This window comes from Camelina sativa, chromosome 19, assembly GCF_000633955.1.
Source record: "Camelina sativa cultivar DH55 chromosome 19, Cs, whole genome shotgun sequence".
Classification (NCBI taxonomy): domain Eukaryota; kingdom Viridiplantae; phylum Streptophyta; class Magnoliopsida; order Brassicales; family Brassicaceae; genus Camelina; species Camelina sativa.
This window is the reverse complement of record NC_025703.1, coordinates 7,545,245-7,563,559: the sequence shown is the minus strand read 5'-3', so window position 1 is coordinate 7,563,559 and position 18,315 is coordinate 7,545,245. Positions and strand designations below refer to the sequence as shown.

The window sequence follows — 18,315 nt, the reverse complement described above, 5'->3', positions numbered from 1 at the left end:
TTTTTTTTTTTTTTTTTTTTTTTGCAGATGAGAGGCTCGCTGAGTCGCATGAGATTATCGCTAAGTATCCTACTCGGATTCCAGTAAGTCTTAATTCACCTCAAATCTTATTTCCTTTTTTCCAACTGTTTCTTCTGATCTATTCAGAGATGTTTTTTTTTTTTTTTTTGTCGGAACTCAATTTTGCAGGTGATTGCTGAGAAGTATTGCAAAACAGATCTGCCTGAAATCGAGAAAAAGAAGTAATAACCTTTCATCCTAAGTTATGTTTTTTATGATCATCCTGATGCTGATGAATTGTTTTATGAACCTATTTGAACCTGGTCTTAGTATCTCTGTACTAGTATTGCTTACTTATGTTCAAAATTAATTTCAAAGTGATCACTTTTGTATGAAGTAATGTTTTTTTGGGACTTGATGATCACAAGTGTGTGTGTCTTTCAATGTTTTAAGGTTTCTGGTTCCAAGAGATATGTCAGTAGGGCAATTCATATACATATTGGGTGCTAGATTGCATTTGTCTCCTGGTAAAGCCTTGTTCGTGTTCGTGAACAACACTCTGCCTCAAACAGGTGAGTGTTTCTTCTTCTTCTGCTACTGGGGTTTTTGCTTCTCTAGGCTTTCTAGGTATAATTGTTTTAATGTTTTCTGTTTTTCTTTCGATGTAGCTGCTCTTATGGACTCGGTCTATGAATCTTACAAAGACGAAGATGGGTTTGTTTACATGTGCTATAGCAGTGAGAAAACATTCGGTTGAACCAAACCATGTTAGTGTGTACAAATACTTCAACATAAGCTGTTTACTTCATCAAAAAGACACATACACTTGTAAGCTTATATGACTATTTGTTATACTTTGTTCATCTGTGTAAATGTTTCTAGTACAATCTCAATTCCAGCTTGTGTTTCCCCAAAATTTGCTCTTTGTCGTTATTTGTTCATCAGGTACAAACATAAGAATTTCTATTTTGGCATTGAAAGGTGAAATACTAAGAGATGCTTTATGAAAAAAATATGAACTAAAATAGGAACAAGATAGAGAAAACTTTTTGAATCCAGCGTTGCTTTGCACCTTTCAAATGGCAAAAGGCAGAGAATTTTGGTGACAAATTCCAAAACCAAGGATAGATTTTCAATGTTTCAACATGGGTGCCTGAAGTTTACGAAACCATGGTCAACCAGTCTGTCTCTAAAAGACAGAGGTCTCTGCACCATCAACTGATGACCAGCCTATGTCTTGTGAATCCAATGACTATGAAGAAGATCATTCTAATAGATTGATGCTCTTTTTTTGTCCTTTTAAACTACACAATCTTAAGGGATACAAAGGAAGCAATGCAGACATCTTGAAAACTCGAGTTGATCTATCTACTTTATCTAGGGCTATTGATTTCATGGGCAATGGATTTCATGCTATTGTACACAATTGCCCAGGAAGGCTCTATTGTATGCAGCCATTTCCCCTTTTATTTACCATCAACACTCTGTGTCAGCAGGAAATCCACATTTTTACGACTTCGTATTACATATGAACACAAGTGTAATCAATTAAGCTTCTCATCAGTTTGTGTAAAAGGTAAATCAAAACCCAAAGAACAGCCAAGCCCATAACTGTGTGTAGGTCTCTAGTTAGCTAACCGGTTGGTATGACATCACACTCGTGATGTGATGTGTGTATGAATGTGCAATGGGACCAAAAAGAAAGGCTAGAGAGAATCTTATTTTTGGCATGTACGTATGGTTGTGATAAGACAAGCGGCATGGTCACGATTATTCTAAAACGGGACCATTCGTTGTCGTTTCATCTACAAAACCACATGGAGAGAAGGATATTACAAAAGAAGGAAACAGAGAGACTACGATTCATTTGTCTTTTCCAAAGTACGCTTTCTTTTAGCTATATACATAGAAGCATATATCTAGTTGGGTTTTTTTTTTACAGTCAAAATCATACTCATGAATGTACCTTTGTGAGTTCGTGTGTTATTAAGTTGTTAAAATGTTTCCATATATACAAAACAGTTGCAGTTTGGCAATTCTTGTTTAGACCAAAAACCAACGATAATGTTGAAGTTCACTGTCGAAGAGAAAAAAAACTTAATTATACTGTAAAAATCGTTTATTGTATTGTATTGGATCTAGCAATTAAATGATAGCACAAGAAAACAAATACCATTTAGCATCTCAGAGTAAGACAAGGACACGACTATGCATTAATTTCATTCCCTTTGTCATATATAAGGTGAATTATCTCTATTAAGTTGTTTTTAGTGTATGAGGCAACTCAAGATGATTTGTCTTCATCCTACTCTTATCGCTATCTTCTTCCTCCACAGCCTCTCAATCCTCTTTAACATTAGGATCATGCGTTTCATCTCTCAATAAAACCGCGTGTAGCATATATTAAGAATTTAAGATCCACATAAATCTATCTATTACTACATATACAGCTACAACTAGTAGTATAACGTAAAATATATGGTACAGAAAGTTTGAATTTTAATTAATTGACATTAAACTCTCTAAACATATGCATACATATTTGTATATTCCATATGACTCTAGTAGTTCGATCAACGAGTTCATTATGAGATCAACGGATTTTGCATCGAAAAATCGAAAGACCTATCTATATATATATATATATATATATATAAAACTAAATCCGAAATTGGAATAAATTTCCTATGTAGTCAATTCTATGAACTACATAATTTTGCTGTAATAAAAAAAACTAAAATCCTTTTTTTTTTATCTAAATGATTGTCGGTCACAAACTCACAATATATTAGGCAGCTACAATGTGTATTCACAAATCTTCACGAAAATGAAATCTTATTTAATATGTTTCTTACTATTAGAAAATGAAAAATTAATTTCCATTTTTTTTTCTTAAAATTGCAAAACTGTTTGATAAAAACAAGAAAACTTTTTGGAATTTGTGGAATCATGATTATGTTCTCTCTGATGAGCGTTTCGAGCAAAAACCATAAGCAAACCTAAGATAACCATAACTTTGCTTTCTATAGTTATCTTCTACTACAACTACACATCGTCGAGCTCACAAAATGAAGAAAACTTCTCCGCAGGAACTTGTCACCATCTACGGCAATCACCAAGAAACCTTCACCGGAGATAATATGGACTACTACTCTTACTTCGACGACTCATGTATCCAAGACATGAACTACTTCGTCAAAACCATTGCCGGAATCAAATCCAAAGGAATCAGACCAGACCTCATTGGTTCCATCATCGCTCACTACGCTTCCAAGTGGCTCCCTGACCTCTCCGGCAATGTCTCCGCCATTATCTCCACCTCCGTCGAATCCAAAAACCACCCTTTTGACACACAACAACCAGAGAGCGTCACGGCGTCTGTGATGAAGAAACGTTTCTTCGTGGAAACCCTAATCGGAATCCTCCCGCCGGAGAAAGACTCTGTTCCTTGCAATTTCCTCCTCCGTCTCCTAAGGACGGCGAAAATGGTCGGAGCTAATCCGAATTACTTGAATGAGATTGAAACCAGAGTATCTTGGCAGCTCGACCAAGCTTCGCTTAAGGAGCTTATGATACCTTCCTTCAGCTACACGTCAGGCACGTTGCTTGACGTTGACCTTGTGACGCGTCTTGTCAAAAGATTCACAGGATTGGATAGTGAAGGTGTTAAAACTGGTGCTGCTCTTGTTAAAGTGGCCAAGCTTGTTGACTCTTACCTCGCTGAAGCCGCCGTTGACAGTGGTTTGACTCTACCGGAGTTTATCTCCTTAATCGAAGCTCTTCCTAGCCATGCTCGTACCACAGAGGATGGCTTGTACCGCGCCATTGATACATATCTCAAGGTCATAAAGGTTTAAACTTCAGATTCAACTCAACTGAAAAGTAAGACTCAATTCAAGATTTGAATTCAATTGCAGGCACATCCTCAGGTGTTGAAGCAAGAAAGGAAAGAACTTTGTAGACTTATTGATAGCAGAAAGCTATCACCGGAAGCAGCTCTCCACGCAGCTCAGAATGATCGTTTACCGGTGAGAGCAATCATCAGAGTCTTGTTCACTGAACAGACAAAGCTAAGTCGTCACATTGACTGGAATGGTAGCTCAATAAGTAGCACAACGAGGAGTCCAACAAACCCTTCTGGTTCACATTACTTCGAAGGAGGTGCTGCAGCACGGTGCTTGTCTAAACGTGAGATAAATGTTCAACAAACAGAGATAAGAAGGCTGAGAGAGGACGTTGCGAGGCTGCAGAGCGAGTGCAGTTCAATGCATTTGCAGCTGGAGAGGCTTATGGAGAAGAAGAGTAGTAGTGGGAGTAAAGGGTTTTTCAGGTGGAAGAGGCTCGGGTTAGTGCCGTCAATTAGAGGAAGTGTTAGTGTTGAAAAGGGTGAGGAAGAATCAGGTGATAATGAAGGATTTGAGCCTCGGACTCCTGGGAATATGAAGACAAGGCTTGTCAAAGGAAGAACAACACCTTCAAGGTGGAGAAAATCTATGTCTTAAATCTTGCATTAATGAAAACAATACAACAAGAAGCTGTTATTACACATGGAGGAGCAACAATGGGGAAGTCTTTTTTATATATACACAACAATGAATAAACCAACTTGATCACAATACTAAACAAATGCATATATGTAGAGTGGGAGTGTATCGATGAAAGCACTCTTTAGAATTTGACAGCTCGTTTGATTGTTTGGAGAGATGACTTGATGAAGTTGTTCTTGACAAGATATTCGCTCTCATCATCGTTCCCTGAAACCACTGGCTTCTTCCTGATGCAGTCAATTCCCTTTTTCATTCCGAAGAGGAGCGATGGAGATGATGGAATCCTTCTGAAAGCTCTAGCGCTCTCTGATCTCTTCACCACTTTGTCTCTGCCACTCTTCTCTGGTGTGTTCTTCAAATCAAAACTCATTCTGCTTCTACGAGAACTTTCAGTTTTTGTCGTCTTCTCAGCCTGCAACTTCAAGTCCACTTCTTCTTCATCAACCTTTTCAAGCATAGGGAACTTTTGGTCCAGTTTCTCTATCATTTCATCAATCTTCTTGTTGCTTCCTTCGGTTTGAAGATCACCACATGGATCGTTTTTGCTGTTGTTCTCCAGTAAAATATGAAGCCAGTTCTCAACATTTCCTTTCCCTCGCTCAATCCTGCTTTCCTCATCTTCCTCAATCTCTGGTGCCTTGAAAACATGGAATGCTCTGAAGCTTCTGCTGCCTCTCTTCCTTTCTTCTACATCCAGCTTTTCTTCAACTGGTTCATTATCTTCTAAAGCGACAAGAGACTTCACAGATACCTCTGGATTCTTCTGTTCCTCTTCCACCTCCTCTATTTCCCCATGCTTCTGAGTTTCAGCCTCAGAAGCTGCTGCTTTATGCTCTTCCTCAAAGTATACCCTTAACTCCTTGTGTGACGAAACTTCTTCACTTGTTCCTGGAAGATACAAAGAAAGCTTCCTGTCTCTATCGTCCAGCAACAGGTCATCATCTTCATCTTTCAACAAAAGTCTAGATCTTTTCCTTGCTTTCTCCAATTCAGGCCTCGCTTGATTCTCCAGCTCCTCTCTTTCTTTATACTTCTTGTGAAGTTCTTTCTCTGAACCATCACAAATAGCCTTTTGAGCCTCTAGCCTTGCCATAAGGGCACTACTCGCTGCCTGGTTTAGTCTCACTTGTTCTTTATACACAACACTCCTACAAACAAACCAACAAGCCACATTAAACAACCTTATAAAGTTATATTTACTGTTGTATAGAGAAAATATCTTACTGGTGCATAGCATCACGGATCATCTTCTCAAGTGTATTCCTGTACGAGCATTGAGCTTCTGCCAATCTCCTGCACTTTTCAGCTCTTCTTCTTCGCTTGACCAGCTCGTTCTCTAGCTCCTGAATGGTAAGCCGCTCTTCATTGTTCTTTATTGTCAAATCATTTGCTTCATCATCTAACTTTTTCATCTCGGCACTCATATTCTGTGATTCCTCTCGGTGTCTCAGTGAGTCTCTCGCAGCAGCAATGGCTTGATACGGATTTTTCTTCAAGTCTGGGGTCTCATTCTCTTTGGTTGCACTAAATCTCATCTTCCTTGCTGCAACATATATATAGTTGATTCAATACATCAGTAGATAAATAAACGAAAAGCCTGAGTAGTAGTTAGTTACTAACCAGTTGTTTGACGATTGTAATCAAGCGATCTCAAGACTAATGAAGGGTCATAAGGATCTCTTCTAGAAACAACAACTGCAGCTGAGGCAAGCCCAAACTTCTCCTTTGATTCAACAAAATGTTGCGGGAAATGGTGTGAATCAACCGTTTGTGAACCGTTGAGTTCCTCACATTCGCCTTCTTGGAACAAGAATGAGAATGCTCTCCTCCTAATTACATTTGCATTTGATTAAGATGTTTGTCCATCAAAGAGATAGATTGTGGTAATTTGGTTGTTATTTTATTACCTGAAATCAGAACTAGAAGCAGCAAAAATGGACAAGAACTGATTAACAGAAATCCCCACTTGAAGATCCCACCATGGTACAAGGAACTCAAGTTTGTCCTTCTTGTTCTTGCGTGCCTGCCATTGAACTACCCTTAAGTTGCTTGGTACTGTTAAACCTCCTCCTACAAAAATACAATTTAATCAATCAGGCAACAAAGAAACTCAAAAAACAAAAAAAAAACAAGGGAGATGTCGTCTCTGTATAAGTAAGTACTTGAGCAAGGGAACCAATGATCAAAACCCCAAGCAAGAGGAGAAGCTGAATCAGCGTGGAAGTAAAGAACATTCCCATATGGATCAATCCGAATAACAGCTGGATCAAACCCAGCATTTCTGCAAACAAAACACAACATCATAAGAATCTGTGAAAATTGACTACTACAAGTGCTGTTGTTAAAAAGTGTGATGAGAATAAGCTAATACATACCCTAGATGATTAAGTTGTTTCCAAAGGAGACTCAGGAAGATCTTAGGTTTTGCCGTTGGTCTCGCTTTCGGGTCAAGTACTGGAAACATCTCATCTACTTCTCTGCATCTCATACTCTTCACGACAAACAAACCAATTCCACATATAAGGTTTTTGTACTTGAAGAATAAAAAATACAGAATTGAGCAACCCGAGATTCCAATTATTCTAAAACCCCTAACTTTATGGTTCAATTATCCCGAATTTAGCAATCTTGGTCTGAGAATTGAGAAACCCTAGGTTCAAATTATTTATAAAAATCCTAACTTTATGGTTTCAATTATCCCCAAAGTTAGCAATCTCGATCTGGCTAATACGTGATTTGGGTCAAAAAAAAATTACCTCGTTCTGCTGAAGAAGGTAGGGAGTGAAAGTAAAAGGAGGACCATTTCTATACGGGAAAACGTCAAAATCGCGACAGATCTTAGCGTAAGCTCTCGGGTAGCCCTGAGCTTCCTCGATCACCAGATCTTCCTCCGTTATACCATATTCTTCCAACATCTTCACCGCCAGATCAAACTATCTCTCTCTCTCTCTAAGATTTTTTTGTGTGTTTGACTAAAAAGAGAAAGCAAAAACCTTTTGAGAGTTCTGTTTTAGTTCAGGCAAGAAGAAGTAGAAGATAAACAAAAATAAACTCAAACAACGGTCGGATTTTTCAGAGTTTAACGATGACCAATACAGTCCTTTTTTTTTTAATTTATTTATTATTTTAATATTAAAAAGGAGTGCCACGTAGGCATAGAAACGGCCGTGTGGGACTGTAACGGCTATATATGCCACGTCGGACCCACGCTCCACCTCTTCTTCTTTGTTTTTTTAATTAATTTGGTTTGGTTTGGTTTGGTTGGGTCTCTCTTTATGATGACGTTGATGATCCTTTCTTGACAATTCTTGTGACTAAAAACTTTAATACTTTGTATGTTCTTACCTCGGATCTTTTTGAATTTTTAAAAATCTGAATCAAAAAGGAATAATGATTACAATTTTTCTTTTTTGGGGCTTTAACCAACTAATTAGCCGGTTAAGTTTGTGTGATTACATTGTTTACTTTAGTGAATTGATTACTTGACGAGTTGACTCACTCCATACACACACAAGTCAAGTGTAACGACAAAATATTTAATATATCAATGAAACTGATGCATGATTCTAAAATTTCAATAGCAATTTAGAATTTTCCCACTTTGGAGCTACGAACAGTCTTGATTTTTTTTTTTTATTATTATTATGAGAAATGTTATACTCCATCCATTTCAAAATGTAAGATGTTTTAGAAAAGTTTTTTGTTTCATAATATATGATGTTTTCAAGTTTCTATGCAACTTTTATATTAGTTTAATATTTTATATTATGCAGTATTGTTTCTGATTGGCTGAACTTGTTAAAAGTAAAGACTTCTTTATCTGCGTGTTTTAGTTAAAACATCCTATATTTTGAAACGGTTGAAGTATTTTGGAAATATAGATACCAATTATATCTATCTTCCTAAAACGTGAGATGATTCACACTAGTTTGTATATATGTCACATGCACTATTTTATTATTTCACCTAATCCATCTACCTAATCCACTCTTAAGTTGTACAACATATTAGCAAAAGACGTGGTTCATGCATGTGAAACAATTGGATTGTACCCCACTGGCCACTGTTTTAGTTACTTCGACTCTCTCTCTTTCTTTATAATAACAAAAGCGAGTCTTCAAATTCTTCACTGAACACAAACACAAGCTAATTGATTCTTAATCCGATCCTCAAAGAAAAATAATGACGATAAGTTCAAGAACCCAATTTCTTCCCCTTTCTCTCCCGTTCATCGACTTCTCGGTTCCAAACCTCAAACCGGAAACTCCCGAGTGGGACTCAGTGAGATCTCAGGTCTGAAACTCCCTAGAAGAATACGGATGTTTCGATGCCTTCTTCGATGGAGCTTCAAAAGAGCTAAGGAAGGCACTGTTCGAGGCCTCGGAGGAAGTCTTTCATTTACCTTTGGAGACCAAACTGAGTGCAAAGTCAGAGAAACGTAACTACGGATACGCCGGTCAGATTCCGACTATGCCTTTATTTGAAGGCATGGGCTTTGATGGTGTAGATAATCCTCATGTTGTCGATGACTTGACTCACAAGCTTTGGCCTCATGGCAACATCACCTTCAGGTTGATGTCAAAAAAAACTTGTATCACAATTTAACATTTATTCATATGATTTATCCATTTGTATTATATGGTATTAGCTTTTTTATACTAAAAATCGACAGAAGTATTGATTATGAGATAGGAAGTTTTGGGATATATATTTCAGCAAGAATGTTCAGTCTTTTGCGGCAAAGCTATCAAAATTAGATGTGATGGTGAGGACAATGATTATGGAGAGTTTTGGGCTCGAGAAATACGTGGAGGAGCATCTTAATTCATCGAACAACCGCTTTCATTTATTTAAATACAGAGGAATTCACAATGGTAATACAGAAGAGGAGCTAGGACTTGACCCTCATATTGATAGACATTTCCTCACCATACTTTGCCAGAACGATGTAGTAGATGGCTTGGAGATCAAAACCAAATACGGTGAAGAGTGGATCAAAGCTAAGCCATCTCAAGACTCTTCTTAGTTCTTACCTCGTTATAGCCGGAGCCTCTCTTCATGTAAAAATCAAGCTTTTTCTTGAGTCTCAAGAATTTCAGCCTTTACAATCTTTAGTTATGTGATAACCGGCTTATACATAAAAGATGCGTTTTGCAGGTGCTGTTGAACGGTGGGGTGTTTCCTCCGATTCACCGTGTGGTTATAACAGGAACTGAAGATCGGCACGTGGCTGGATTGTTCTTGCGTCCTAAAGAAGGACTTATATCATAAATGCTCCTGAGGAGATAGTAGATGATGAACATCCTCGTCTTTATAAGCCTTTTGATTATGAGGATTACTTGAAATTCACCTACACGAATACCAAAGGGATAAATCTATTTAATCTCAAGACTTACTGTGCCCTTGAATCTTTGTAATGCCTTGCGGATAGATTAAACTATGTATCATTTGATTACTGTGCACTTGTTGATTTGCTCTCGATCGAGTTGGTTTGTTGCTACCTTGACTTTCCCCAGCCTTGTTGACTCAATTGAGCTTGTGATATAAAACCTAATTTGCAGAAACTCCATAAATTAATTAACTTTTTTCAGTGATTAGTCAGCAGCAGAATTTTCACCATTGATCTTTCTAGTGATCGATATAACCTACGGTTCATTTCGAATCTTAATAATGTGAATTAAAAGTAGTAGTAATTACAGTTTTAGTGATTCATTACAGGAGTAAGTTTAAGGTTATTAAAATATAGGAATCATGGAAAGAGAAAGACAATGTGACTTAATAGTTAATACAGACTTTTTTTGTAACAATTAGTGATTTTAATTGGGCTTGTTTTGTCATAATTGGTCTAATTAATGGGTATAATTCTTATATTGGGCTTAATCTAAGCTACATGTTATTTGAATTAGTGAAGAGGGTCGATTATGCATGGATGTTAACTTATCTATTATCTATGGTTGAGAAATAAAATACAATTATAACGAATTAATACTTTCCTGTAAAGTCAAGCTTCTTCCTTGAGTCTCAAGTTTCAGCTATATGATCAAATATGGTTTTGTAGGTACTATTGAATGATGGGGATTTCCTTCGCTTCACCATGTGGTCATAATCGGAAAGAAAGATCAACACGCGGCTGGATTAATAGACAGAGGTAGATTAACCTTGTCTGGCTCTAAAAGACTAAAACCTTTGAACACTGATGAAAAGCCTTGCACTAAAACGTACGAATCCAAACGTAGAAAGTATAAATCTATTTAATCTCAAGACTTACTGTGCCCTTGAATCTTTGTAATGCTTTGTGGATAAATTAAACTATGTATCATTTGATTACTCTGTGCACTTGTTGATTTGCTCTCGATCGAGTTAGTTTGTTGCTACCTTTACTTTCCCCAGCCTTGTTGACTCAATTGAGCTTGTGATATAAAACCTAATTTGCAGAAACTCCATAAATTAATTAACTTTTTCAGTGATTAATCAGCAGCAGAATTTTCACCATTGATCTTTCTAGTGATCGATATAACCTACTACGGTTCATGTCGAATCTTAATGACATGAATTAAAAGTAGTAGTAATTACTGTTTTAGTGTATTCACTACAGGTGTAAGTTTAAGGGTATTAAAATATAGGAATCATTGAAAGAGAAATACAATGTGACTTAATACAGACCTTTTTTGGTAATAATTAATGATCTTAATTGGGCTTGTTTTGTCATCATTGGTCTAATTAATGGGTATAATTCTTATATTGGGCTTAATCTAAGCTACATGTTATTTGAATTAGTGAAGAGTGTCGATGGATGTTAACTTATCTATTAATACTTTCCTGTAAAGTCAAGCTTCTTCCTTGAGTCTCAGGTTTCAGCTATATGATCAAATATGGTTTTGTAGGTACTATTGAATGATGGGTATTCCCTCCGCTTCACCGTGTGCATGGTCATAATCGGAAAGAAAGATCAACACGCGGCTGGATTAATAGCCAGGGGTAGATTAAACTTGCCTGGCTCTAAAAGACTAAAACCTTTGAACACTGATGAAAAGCCTTGCACCACAACGTACGGATCCAAGCGTATAAAGTATATATACAGTACGTAATCAGGAATGGACGCATTTAGTGTGGTAGATAAGTGATAACGATGAATCGAATCATCGATGATGGCATCGTTAATTTGGGCCAAGAAAAAGTAAGAGCGAGAGAGGGATGGGGTGAATCTTTGCTGTTTATGGCTTACACTGCACATGGGTAGGTCACAGTTGTAACAAATCATATGGGTTCTTTTCATAATCACATATCTTAACATTTGATAAATCCCGACTATTTTGTTGTACAGAAAGACAATATGGAAAGACAAAAACTAGTTCGACACACCGAACATGTCGGTGTTTTCTATAATTGATATTAATGATATCAAAAGCAAGAGAGTGGACATATCTACAATATTTAAAGATTCATTGAAAAATAAGAAGAATAAGCTTAAAACATTATTAAAAAAAAAAAGCAATCTTCATTTTAAATGTGGAATTATGATTGTGAAAAAGAAAAAAAGAGTTATATGTATTTGATAAAGAATAAAAGATTCAAATATTTTATAAAAGTAAATAATATGGATACGTATTACATATGTTTCCTACAAATATATATCGATCCCTTAATTAACAAGAAAGTTGAAACAAATTAATGTCTTAACTCAACACTCAAGAAACAAGTAGTGTATACATATATATATATATATAGCTGTCTTTCTGAAGATACATTATGCAAATCATAACTTGAAATTTCGCAGAATAATATACTATAACATATATTTTATATAACATGAATAGGAAAAATGTTCTAAAGGATCTTGATGATTAATTAAGTTTAAGGTTAAATTAATTAACCAGCTCCTTGACTCTTGTTTCAAATCATCATCACTCGTCTACTCCTCTAGGCTGCAGCCCAAACCCGGTAGCATCCGATCTTTTCATTATCCTCAACCTCTTGCATGACTCTATGAACATTCTGCAAACCAAAAAAAAATCAAAACTCTCATTAATGTTGTTTGTGATACAATACCTTGTAATGGATTATAATACAAGTCAAAGAATCTGAACATACCCCCAAGGTACATCTCCAGCAAGCATCCAGTCTCCATCTTTGTCTTCGTATATGGTAACGTATTCGCAGTTATCACCATCTTTCAAGGCCACACCTGCACATATATATGTATGTTAATATTTATTTGTGTTGATTATATTGAGATATGTAGAAAAGTCTAATTAACAGCAACACAAGTAGTGTAAAATCTCTGATTTTAAGACTATTTTTTTCTAATAAAAAAAAATTTATGAATTGATTGAAACGAACGTCTAACTTTTCTATAAACAGAACTTTTGATATCTTTCCAAACAGTTTTGGAGTTAAATTACCAGTCAAACCATGCATCCGAAAATTTTAGGACTAATCTGAAATCACCTAAATGAAAATTCCCCTGATGACTAATAAAGATATCGATCAACCTATTCGTCCTTCTTATAACACTCTTTAAAGTCTATAGCATCACTACGACAAGTACAATACTAAACTCATAACCCAAAATTATATAACTTATTGATTTGTACTAGTATTGTCATTGTATCATAAATTAAGTTGTCGGTTGTCGACGAAACAAATAGAAGAGAACAGTACTAAAATACTTATAATTAACTAAGAGATACTAGCAGTTTCATTTCCACATGTGAATTTCTTCTTACTTTGTTCTAACATTACGTCTAAAACACTCAAGTTCTTAATCGGACGTCTCTCGTATGTATAATTAGTTTTTTTCTTTTTTCACATGATCTAATTACCACTCTACTTTTGCGGGAAGAGAGAAGCAATTGTTACTAACCGATGCCACGGATACCGAAGAGCTTATCAAGAGCAAAGGCTAGATCATCATAACCTTGGCTCGAACCAAGATCCATCTTCCTCAAGTAAGGCACACCATCCATGCTCACTTTCACATACCCTATCCCCACTTTCGTCGTCGAAGCATCCTTGCAGCTGTTTTTCCTACGGTAAGAGCAAACCGGCGGCCACCCCACCACCTGACTTTTCGCCGCCGGAGAATCATTAACTTTCTCCACGTCACCACCAAATGAAACGACACCGCTTTCGCATTGATCACTGCTACTACCCGAAGACGTCATGATCATCTCAGTGAATGCTCTCTTCTTCATCATCTTCTCCGCCACATCTCTCCCCGGAAGACCCAATCTCAGCTCCGTTATCTCAAGCCCGAGTCCTTCTTTCTCCATTTCTTGAACTTCTTTCTTTCTTTGTTTTTTTTTTTTACAATTTGATACAATTTATGAAATGAGAACTTTCTTCTCCTACACTTCTCTTTGTTGTAGTAATGGCACCGCGTCGTGCTTTTTATATGTTGCTTCGTTGGTCCACACGATACAACCGAGGTAAGCGAATGAGAGATCGACACGTGGAGTCATTTGATATCCAAAGTCTTCTTTGTTCATTTTATTCAGTTTGTGTGGGGAGACAAAGTGGGGGCAAAGACAGGTCAACTGAGGATGCGCTGGTCGGTCACATGAGAGACATAAGTTTGGTGCTGTTTTTATATTTTCTCAAAGTTAATAAAGACCGGCATTACAAGGTGGTTAAGGGAACAGATCCTACGGTTGTGAAATTTTCTTGTGATTTTTTCTATGACCGTTGGATCATTGGAATCCGAATCTCTTTCTTCTAACATACCATGTGTTTTTCTTTTGTAAAGATTCTTGTTCTAACTAGTAAATCACAACTATAGTCTACCTTTTTCTCTAATAAGTTCATGTCATTTAGTAATATTATGATGGAAATAAATAAATATAAAACTTTAGTCTAATATTTGTTCGCATTTCTAATAAGAGCATGGGGAATATTAAATCAAATCCTACCATTTTGGGATATGTTCGTTATCTCTCTTTGAATCAGTTTCTTTAATCAGTAACTACCATCATTTGATTCGCGTTAATCTCACATAAAGAGTATACATCACATGCACATACTAACTTTGTCTGGATCGGAACCAATTGTAGTACGGAGTTTAGTTTGGGAATGGAAAAAAGTAGTTAACAGAGTAAAAATGTATCTTGTAACGATTGGTTTGGTATGTTTTTTTGTGTTGTTCAAGTTTGAGTTTTAATCAAATTTATATATCCATAATTTGAAGTAAAGATAATTAGCTTTAATTTCAGTTTTGGTTTGATCTTCGACTTAGCTCGCTTTTGTTTTATTTAATTTGCTACTACTGATCATGTCAATTTGGTTTATATTTGCAGATTTAAAACTTATTTGCAGCCACCATGTAAACCAAACTCCCAAAATATTTTAGTCAGTGTCAGTCTGATTAGCTTCGACAAACAAGCTAAGACGATAACCGATGTATATTATGTTAGAGTTCTTCATGTAATATACCCATCTCCAAAGTTAATCTCGAATCAACGACTTCAAGCGAAGTAAACTAGTTTCGAATGGGTTCAAACTCAGACAGATCAGCATACCAGTAATGATGGGGTTTAGAGACGTGGGGACACAAGAATAGAAAAAAAGATGGACCGTGTGTATGTGTGTGAGTGTGTGTGGGTTCAGTCTTGTCTACAAACTTTGATCGATGGATTGACAGAAACTAGTTGGGTCATGTGATATTATATGAAATACAACCACATAAAGAGAGAGATGAGCTCGATATTCCCATATTTCTCGTTTGCTTGTAATGTTTCCAATGGCTAACAAACAACATTTGTACATCAAAAATCATATTTTGTTAAATTCCATTTTACACATTTTGTTAAATTCCATTTTACATATTTTAAAACAAAAATTCAGAAATCAAAATTAGTTGTGTATGATCATGTTACCTTTCGATATCCTCATAATTTAATATTATTAGACCAATTCAACGCTCGTGAAATTTTACACCAATGCATCCAATAGGTGGTTTACCGACCAGCTCGAAAGCATGCTGAACCAGCGATGAAGAAGAGTGCGACAGAGAAGTGTTTTTCCTCCTTTCCGGCTGTCAATCAAATAGCTCCTCAACGCCATTATAAGAGCATCAGCACAAGCCTACTTGGACGTGGAGGAGGAAACTAACACAATCAAAACACTTTATTTTTGAATGTTTTAGTATGTTCGTGGAACAAAGGTTAACTTTAGTTTCTATTACCACAAAATGTCTTGACTCAACATTGAATACCATAACCTTATTTTGACTAGAAATTTTACACATTGACAATGTTTCTAGGCATGATAATCAATGTATTTCCATGCATATAGTACTTTAATTTGATTTAAAATCGATTTCTCCCATAAGATATTATGTTTATGATATTGTTTTTCTAATGAAACTAAAAAAACAAGAATAAACCTTTTTATTAAAAAAACAAAAAAAGGAAAAAGAAAATTGAATAGGATTTGATTATGATGCTTTATTTTTGCATTTCGAACTCTGGTAAGTGGTAACTCCACCCATTTGCAATTTGGAAAAGGTCATTGAAACTTGAAAATTATTCGCAGGTCGTCAAATAATATTATCTCGACAAACAATAAGGCTTTTTCTTGACAGCAAAAATAAGGCTATTTGTTTTATTATTATTTCTTCATATCTAGAAAATTCATGTGCTTCTACTCGAGTTTTGATCGGAAAACTTTTTTAGCGATTGTGACATGTCTTATGTTTCTTATACGTTAGGTCGTTATCCACGATTCTCTTGCTTATGTTCTCGGTTAGTTAATAAAATAATACAAATCTCAAGGATCATAATTATGTTCTAAATCCCTTATACATTATTCACAACGTATCTTCCAAAGGAAAAAAAATGTCAGTATACTTTTTTATTAAATGGACGACCAAATAACAATTAAGTTACAAGCATGTTCCCACGTCCATAAGCAGCATAAACTAAATTATGGAACCGAAATTTTTATTCTTTTTAATTGTCAGTATTTAAAATCTCATATATAAAGCACATATAATACAGGCCAGAATCAGGAGAATATCAGAATAATTTCAGGCAATAATAGCAAGTATATATGATTACAGAAAACAAAAAAGAAGGCTCCTTAGTCTGATATGTAGAAATACTGATGAAATGGTTAATGTTATGGAATATACTGATTCATAAGTATTAATGTCAAATTTTAGACATATTAGTAACTAGTAGTAAGCTGTAGAACATATTATAGGTTATGATGTAATGTTTAAGTTTTTCTATTACTAATATGTTTTATAGCAGCAACTTTTGATTCTTCTCGAAAACTTTTAACAAATTTTATAAAACATTGTCCAACAAATAGGCAACAAGCTATAAAAGGAAAGCACGAGTGTTTAACGGACGCATTACTCGAGCAAATTGTTTATTTAACTCAGATTTTTTTTTTTTTATATATCATAATTAAGGATATATAGTCGTCGGATATTAAGGGGGAAAATTATGTATCGCTATATGATATGTTCGAATATTCTCATGTATATTAGTATCTTACTTACAAAAACATATTTAAACAGGGGGAATAAAACAAGTGAATGGCGTCCGATGGAGAATTCTGTTTTAATATACGCCAAAATAAAACTAGGGTTTGGTTCCATATATGTATCTTGTTGGGCTTTCAGATTCAGTAGCTTCCAACCCGAATCTGCCGACATATGGTCTGTTTCTGCGGATATAGTGTTTGATTACATATAGTTTTTTTCTCTTATTAAATAATTTAGCCGTTGAGAAAACTATAATACATGTGTACACTTGGTGTAATATAGTCTAAAGCACAAAATAAGATCTAAAATACTCTTGATCTTCGTGAAATCCGATGCGAAGAAACGCAGTTTTTGTTTCGAAGAGTATATCGAGCCACTCTTTTGTCGTGAGAACTAAAAGCAAACAAAGTAATTTAATTTACATCAAAAGATCTTATATACATAATATAACAAATAGTTGAATGATAGTTTAACTCGATCGATGTTTGCAAATTTTAATTAGTGACTAATATTTGTTACTTACCTGGCGGTTTATCATGAGCAGTTTCCCACCAGATTTTGGAAACACTGAGCAATAGAAACACAGCCATCAGAACAAAATACAAGAGTTTGGTATCCATTACTCAGTTGAAGATATGTATGAAGAGAAATGATATATATGAGTTTATTTATATACAGACATCTTCATATGTGACAATAGTATTGTTGATGATTATTGACCATGTCAAAACTAATTTCATCATTACATTTGCCTTTAAGGCGCACGATACAAAGACTTACTATTTATATTTTTGTCATAATACGAAGACTTACCTTTGTCCCGACGTTTAACGTCCCTTAATGCCCGTTGAAAAAATATGTAGAATTTTTTGTCCATTGGACTCTTCTACCAATAGCGCGTTTAACATGTACGCTGAAAAAATATATGCATGCACAAAGACTGATGTGGTATAAATCTCAACATGTTAGTAAGATAAATTATAATTTGAATAGACGTTGTGGAAATCAGAAGCCAAGAGACCAAAAGATTTGAAATCTTTTATATATTTTTTTGGAACTAGATTAAAAAAAAAACAGATATCTAAATTTAATTGCTGCATCATTGATTGGTATTCAATGTAATTTATATTGCTGCTCTTTCGAGACTGATTACATAGACATCAAAGCAATAATCGAATAGCTTGATAAGTGGCCAATCTTTTATGCGGAGCTAGCAAAATTTCCCCTCACTTTTATGCTTTTTTCACAGTTTTCACTCTCTCTTATATCCCACGGGCCACG

At 35.5% G+C, this 18,315-nt stretch overlaps 4 protein-coding genes, 1 long non-coding RNA gene and 1 pseudogene across 5 annotated transcripts in view; 3 read left to right on the top strand and 3 right to left on the bottom strand.

The window, feature by feature from the left end:
- The window catches only part of LOC104765388 (autophagy-related protein 8i), a 1,132-nt gene extending 216 nt beyond the window's left edge, over positions 1–916 (top strand). The window contains exons 2-5 of the mRNA XM_010489082.2: positions 28–83; positions 190–242; positions 454–572; positions 669–916. Of these exons, the coding sequence (XP_010487384.1) occupies positions 28–83; positions 190–242; positions 454–572; positions 669–757 (317 nt within the window). The 3' untranslated portion in view covers positions 758–916. The remainder of the gene's footprint in view (positions 1–27; positions 84–189; positions 243–453; positions 573–668) is intronic.
- On the top strand, positions 2,858–4,585 carry LOC104765387 (root phototropism protein 3-like). Its single transcript, XM_010489081.2, has 2 exons — positions 2,858–3,842; positions 3,918–4,585. The coding sequence occupies exons 1-2, from the start codon at positions 3,069–3,071 to the stop codon at positions 4,500–4,502; spliced, it is 1,359 nt and encodes a 452-aa protein (XP_010487383.1). The 5' UTR covers positions 2,858–3,068; the 3' UTR covers positions 4,503–4,585.
- Positions 4,644–7,575, bottom strand: LOC104765386 (trichohyalin-like). Its single transcript, XM_010489080.2, has 7 exons — positions 7,304–7,575; positions 6,923–7,038; positions 6,710–6,828; positions 6,455–6,617; positions 6,168–6,376; positions 5,772–6,090; positions 4,644–5,695 (listed from the first exon to the last, which is right to left on the bottom strand). The coding sequence occupies exons 1-7, from the start codon at positions 7,460–7,462 to the stop codon at positions 4,669–4,671; spliced, it is 2,112 nt and encodes a 703-aa protein (XP_010487382.1). The 5' UTR covers positions 7,463–7,575; the 3' UTR covers positions 4,644–4,668.
- On the top strand, positions 9,036–10,057 carry LOC104765385 (annotated as a pseudogene).
- On the bottom strand, positions 12,206–13,819 carry LOC104765384 (auxin-responsive protein IAA19). Its single transcript, XM_010489079.2, has 3 exons — positions 13,411–13,819; positions 12,639–12,732; positions 12,206–12,542 (listed from the first exon to the last, which is right to left on the bottom strand). The coding sequence occupies exons 1-3, from the start codon at positions 13,817–13,819 to the stop codon at positions 12,452–12,454; spliced, it is 594 nt and encodes a 197-aa protein (XP_010487381.1). The 3' UTR covers positions 12,206–12,451.
- LOC104765383 lies at positions 17,010–17,682 on the bottom strand. The gene is made up of 2 exons (XR_763871.1): positions 17,558–17,682; positions 17,010–17,427 (listed from the first exon to the last, which is right to left on the bottom strand). It is a non-coding gene; the product is annotated as an uncharacterized LOC104765383 (long non-coding RNA).